The 6000-nt window shown below is 44.6% G+C and overlaps 1 protein-coding gene across 6 annotated transcripts in view; it reads left to right on the top strand.

The window, feature by feature from the left end:
- Nucleotides 1-6000, top strand: part of LOC118225611 (AP-3 complex subunit delta-1-like) — a 31661-nt gene that overhangs the window by 8501 nt on the left and 17160 nt on the right. For all 6 annotated transcript variants that reach the window (XM_035414233.1, XM_035414232.1, XM_035414234.1 and 3 more), the window contains exons 8-13: nucleotides 237-310; nucleotides 474-523; nucleotides 1234-1283; nucleotides 2276-2324; nucleotides 4409-4554; nucleotides 5437-5585. In XM_035414233.1, the coding sequence (XP_035270124.1) occupies nucleotides 237-310; nucleotides 474-523; nucleotides 1234-1283; nucleotides 2276-2324; nucleotides 4409-4554; nucleotides 5437-5585 (518 nt within the window). The remainder of the gene's footprint in view (nucleotides 1-236; nucleotides 311-473; nucleotides 524-1233; nucleotides 1284-2275; nucleotides 2325-4408; nucleotides 4555-5436; nucleotides 5586-6000) is intronic.

Below are 6000 nucleotides of genomic sequence, written 5' to 3'. Positions count from 1 at the left end.
TGTGTGTGTGCTTGTGTATGTGTGTGTGTGCTTGTGTGTGTGTGTGTGTGTGCTTGTGTGTGTGTGCGTGTCCGTGTGTGTGTGTGTGTGCTTGTGCCTGCCCCTGCCCTTTCTTTCTAAGGGCAGTTGGCGCAGTGTTGAGGAGTTGGGGCAGAAGCATTAATAAAGCGATACTGTGGAAGTGGAGTGCCCGTGAGCGCCTGCCGCTCTGTCTAATTGGCGTCTCTCTCCTCCAGTTCGGCGCTCTGACGCCCCTGGAGCCTCGTTTGGGAAAGAAGCTGATCGAGCCGCTAACGAACCTCATCCACAGGTAACGCCTCTTCAGAGACCCCCAGCTCGGCTCCGCTCGCGAGCAATCTGCACGCTTAATTTGGGAATTATTCCAAACGGCTAACGGATTCTCCTTCTGCGCCCCCACACCTCTGTGTCTCGTCTCCCTTCTCTCTCTCTCTCTCTCTCTCTCTCTCTCTCAGCACCTCTGCCATGTCCTTGCTGTATGAATGTGTCAACACTGTCATTGCAGGTCAGTGCCGATTTACCCATTGCTGTCTCATAGCAGGATAATTCTGGCTGTCTGTCTGATAATTCCTTAGCAGCGTACTGCATTTTAGGTTAACAGTGAGGTTTTCTGTTAAGTGAGGGTTTGTCTTTTTATCTTTGATATTTTGTACCACATCTGAATTTGCTTGGTGGCTCTCTTATTTTGTAAATTTGTTTGCGAGGGTCATAAATTGAAGGTGGAAGGTTTGTCTGCTCTTCCTGGTATTCTAAGCCAGCATAGAACCGGGTGACTTATTTGACAACGATGGCCACGTTTGACTGTTTCTTCGTACAATCGTTAAATTTATTTATTTTTCCCGGGATGGGCTATAATTCAAATGCACTTGCCTGCATGCATTTCGTTAGTCACGCAGATTGGTCAGCTCATTTGTCTGTGTGGTTATTTATATCCAGAATCTCTTAATACCCGTGGCGGAAAGGTTTTGGAGGTATTGCGTTTTGTATTCCTGCTCGTCACCCAGACAGTGCTTGGGGTTTTTTATTTAATCAATTATTTATCATGTACTTAACATTGCAGGCAAAAAAAAACAAGCAACAGATGCACTTACATGTAAGATTTCTAGTCAGGTCTAATTTGCCACCCTTGTCTCTGGTTAGGCTTTTAAACTTTTAAACCTAAAAAGACAGTTAGTATGCAGTGGGCCTGACTGATGTTTGTCTGTTGGAATGCAGTGCTGATCTCCCTCTCCTCGGGGATGCCCAATCACAGCGCGAGCATCCAGGTAAGCTGTTTCTATAGCAACTCCTGTCTGCCGCCAGTAACCCTTTCCTCTCCAACCGATTTACCGGCCGTTTTTAAAATAGTTCTTTAACCCACATTAATCCCGTTGGTTATTAATACAGTGTGGTCTGCATGGTCTTACTGTACATGAAGTGGCTCTTAATATTATGAACCGGACTGACTTGTTGGACTGTGACGGCTTATCCAAACAGCTGAGTACTAATTATGCTAATTATACAGTAATAAAACTTAGGAATTAAGAGCGCTAAGAGAGTATAATGATGGGAAATGAAATGCTGGTGTCTTTGAACCATATTCACATTTACATACTCAGTTGAATTGTGCTAATGTGTCTTATCCAAACAGCTCATTACTGAAACCCTCTAATGAAACTCTTGACCTGTGACCTTCAAAATTAACTGAAGAGTTCATGTTTAGAAAACTTGCTAATGGCTAATTACTGATGGCATATCCAAACAAACGATTGCCAGTTATTAAAAACAAATTATGTTCTAAGAAAAGCTTGCCCTGTGACATTCAATATTACACGATTTGCTTGGCATTTTAGTAGCTCTCACCCAGAATGACTTCTAATGCAAACACAACAGCAAAGATGAAGGATTTAAATGCAGTTATTCGCCAGAACTGAACAGTATAGTCCCAAGAGATTACATGTTTCTCTCACTGACGTCTCATATTTCTCATATTAGCTGAGCAGATATTCAGAGAAAACGTTATAATAAAAAATGCAATATGGAATCTTACTCACATTTATGTGACTGTGTACTTTGAATAATTATATTGATGGGTGGGTGAATTTCCTTACAAGAGCAAATGAGCGCACACCTGGTGGAGGTGGAGTGGACAGCCTTTGTGTGCTTTGTGCGCGTGTTTGCGTGTGTTTGTGTTTGTGTGTGTGTGTGTGTTTGCGGGGATTGTAATGGCCTTTCTCTCCACCCCCCCCGCCCCTTTCTGTGCCCCCCCCCCCCCCAGCTGTGTGTGCAGAAGCTGCGTATCCTGATTGAAGACTCGGATCAGAACTGTGAGCCTTCTGTCAATGCCTGCAGTGTGTCATTCTCTCATTGTCTGAGTGTTTCGGTGGTAGCTCGTGGCGAATCCTCCCGCCCGGATCCTCGCGATCGGCCTATGGATAACTCCAGTTTTGCATAACTTCCCTCTCCAATCGAAAAAGGGCTATTCAAATTCTGTGGCAGTTCGTTCGTGACCCAGCTCTGTCCCTTTTAAACTCTTTTAAGCTGTGGTGAGAACTATCGCATGTAAACAATCCTTTTCATACTTACTGTTGCAACTTGCCGGTTTCGTTGGCTTGATCCGGGGATGTTAAAACCCAGAAAAATTACATTTATTTGTATTTAGTTTTAAATACTGTTTGTCAAACTTAAGTTACAGGTCTTGTTATTTTAGCAAAATGCTCACTTGTGGTGTGTCAGACCACCTAGGCCTTTATAATGTCCTATTACTAAGGTAACCTCGTTGCGTGTCATTGGTTCAAGAAATGTAAATTAATTAAAATACTCATTTCGATCTGTTGTACACAGCAGAGGTCAATTACAGTATCCACCCCCAGTAATTTTAGTAATTGCACTTCGCAGTGTAAGCATTTTGCAACAAGTTCTTTTTTTTTGTTGTAAATCTGTGGTTTGATTGGAGTTATCCGGATTCAGCCATATTTGACAGTGGCGTGCGTAGACTAGGCAGTGCGTGTGGGCTTGCTTTGTTGCCTTTATATTTCATTACGCGGGAATACAGGATGGTCTTTTCATTTCTTAGAAAAAAACACGATGAGCATTAGGCTGAATTGCTAGTTAAATTCTATTGAATTAAGTTTCTTCTCCCGCTTCTTTAGGATAAAGGGTCATTTTTGACAGTGTAAGTGCACTGGCCCTGGCCCCCTGAGCCCCGTTTCACTTTCAATTTTTCATATTTTCATGCCGCTATTCCTACTCAGATTCTATTTTTTAAATTTGAATCCTGTCAAAACAGTGTTTTTTTTTTTTTTTTTAAATACGAAAAAGGGAAAAGGAAAGTGCTGATAAGAGCGAGGAAGTAAAACCAAACGCCAAGCCCCACACGCATGGTTGAGTGTTCTGTATGTTGCGTGGTGTGATTTTCCCATAATCCTTTGTGTTTGTGTGTTTTTTTTCCTTTATGTTCTGTGTGTATTTTGTTGGTGAATGTAGATCATAGAGAACCGGTAGACCGGGTATCTCAAACTCCCTTCCTGGGGGGCTGCAGTGTGTTTTTTTTTTTTCCAATGCCAAACTTGGCTGCAAATCAAAAAGGAACCACAAAAACCTGCAGACGTTGTGCACCTCCGGGATTTGAGTTTCAGATCCCTGCTGTAGACGTTAGTGTGTGTTGTATAGGGAGCCGTATATTCTGATAAACCAAAGAGAATGTATAAGCTGGTTTCAAAATCTAGGAGGACTGTAGCATGTTGGAGCAGTCTAGTGACTAGAGCAGGGGTTTTCAACTGCCTCCCCCCCACATACAAAGAAATCCAGGGGACCCTCATTCAGGGTGTAGTCTGCTACATGCAGAGGCAGTTAGCATGCAAGCTCAGCTGTAGCATGTATGCAGTCTCTGGCGCTCTGATGCCTTTAGCATGTTGAGAAGCTCTGCGGAGAGTAGACTGAGAGTAGCATTCAGAAGAACCCAGCTGTGTAGAGGCTTTCATGTAGGGACATGGGGTGTACAGTTCCAGTCCCAATGGCTCCAGTTGACTTCTTCTCTGTGTGGTCTTCAGCTGGGCTGCCCAACCCTGTTGCTGGAGATCTGCCATCCTGCAGGTTTTCACTCCGACCCCCAACAATCCACACCTCATTCAACAGCTAGAGATCTCGTTGAGCTGCTAATTGTTAATATCAGGTGTACTAAATTATGGTCGGATGAGCCCTTTGTAGTGCTGGCATGGGCAACATGGGCCCTGGGGTCTCTACTGGGTTTCAGTTCTGTCCGTCTCTCAATGATTGAAGTCATGTTTTCAGATGAGTATTTGGGCTGGAATTGTCCATCCCACCTGTTGCGTAGGGTAGGTTTGGCACACTCACTGGTGTCAGAGGAGCTTTGTCCAGAGAATTTTTTTTTTCTGTGTGTGTGTTATAGTGAAGTACTTGGGCCTGTTGGCCATGTCCAAGATCCTGAAGACCCACCCCAAGTCTGTGCAGTCCCACAAGGATCTCATTCTGCAGTGCCTGGACGACAAGGACGAGTCCATCCGGCTAAGGGCTCTGGACCTGCTCTACGGCATGGTAGGATCACTCTTCACACCACTGCGAATGCACATACTACAGTGTGCTAACAGATGCTAACGTGCTCTGTTAAGATCCTGCTCTACAGCATGGTAGGATCACTCTTCACACCACTGCGAATGCACATACTACAGTGTGCTAACAGATGCTAACGTGCTCTGTTAAGATCCTGCTCTACAGCATGGTAGGATCACTCATCACACCACTGCGATTACATATGCTACAGTGTACTATCAGATGCTAATGTGCTCTGTTAAGATCCTGCTCTACGGCATGGTGGGATCTCTCATCACACCACTGTGAATGCACATGCTACAGTGTGCAAACAGATGCTAAGATCCTGCACTGTGGAAGGGTAGGATCGGCTATCAGTTGCACTGTAGACACACTCTGAAGCATGCTAACATGTACTATTAAAATTTCTTCTCTACGACGTGGTAGGATTGGTCATCATTCGGTTGTACCACTGTAAACACACATGCTAAACAAGCGCTGTTCATACTGCTCAAGCCATACACTGGTCAGTGTCTGTTCTATGGCATGATAGGCAAGATCGGGATCAGTTCTGAGGAAGTGAATTCAATTTCATAATGGAAAAATTCTCCTCCAGAACACTGGACTTCACATGGCCCAGCCCCATTCTTGATCTCTCTCTTGCTCTGATAGCTTTGTTTGTGCACACGACAACATGTCCATTGTTCTGGGCAGGCTCTTATCACATCATAGCAATGCCTTTAAGAGGGTAAGAGGGAAGTGCAAAATCCAGGCTATTTTAGGTGACGTGATGCCTTCAGGGTCTATGGAACAGATTCCGTTGCGTCCGTTCTCTTGTTGTTCATTTTGTGGGCATGTCTCTCTCTCTCTCTCTCTCTCTCTCTCCAGGTGTCCAAGAAGAACCTGATGGAGATTGTGAAGAAGCTGATGCTGCATGTGGACAAGGCGGAGGGGACCACGTACCGCGACGAGCTGCTCACCAAGATCATCGACATCTGCAGCCAGAGCAACTACCAGTACATCACCAACTTTGAGTGGTCAGTACCAGCAAACATCTATCAGCTACCAGTACATCACCAACTTTGAGTGGTCAGTACCAGCAAACATCTATCAGCTACCAGTACATCACCAACTTTGAGTGGTCAGTACCAGCAAACATCTATCAGCTACCAGTACATCACCAACTTTGAGTGGTCAGTACAACTGTGTATCCGCTGACTCCATTACATCTCCAAATTTGAGTGGTCAGTATAGCATTGTGTCTTGAGTCATGACTGCCGGCACATGTCCGAGATCAATGGAACCCTGCTCTGTGTATGGCCATTAGCACAGTTGCTTTGGTGCCACTTCAGTATCCAGGGCAGTGTTAATGAACGAATGCTAAAGCTAGCATTCGCACCACTGTGTTGCAGCTATATCAGTAACCTGGCCAATGATTATGTATGTGAACTG

The sequence above is a fragment of the Anguilla anguilla genome, chromosome 4 (assembly GCF_013347855.1).
Source record: "Anguilla anguilla isolate fAngAng1 chromosome 4, fAngAng1.pri, whole genome shotgun sequence".
Taxonomy (NCBI): domain Eukaryota; kingdom Metazoa; phylum Chordata; class Actinopteri; order Anguilliformes; family Anguillidae; genus Anguilla; species Anguilla anguilla.
The sequence above is the reverse complement of the archived record's forward strand: the minus strand, read 5'-3'. Positions and strand labels throughout refer to the sequence as shown.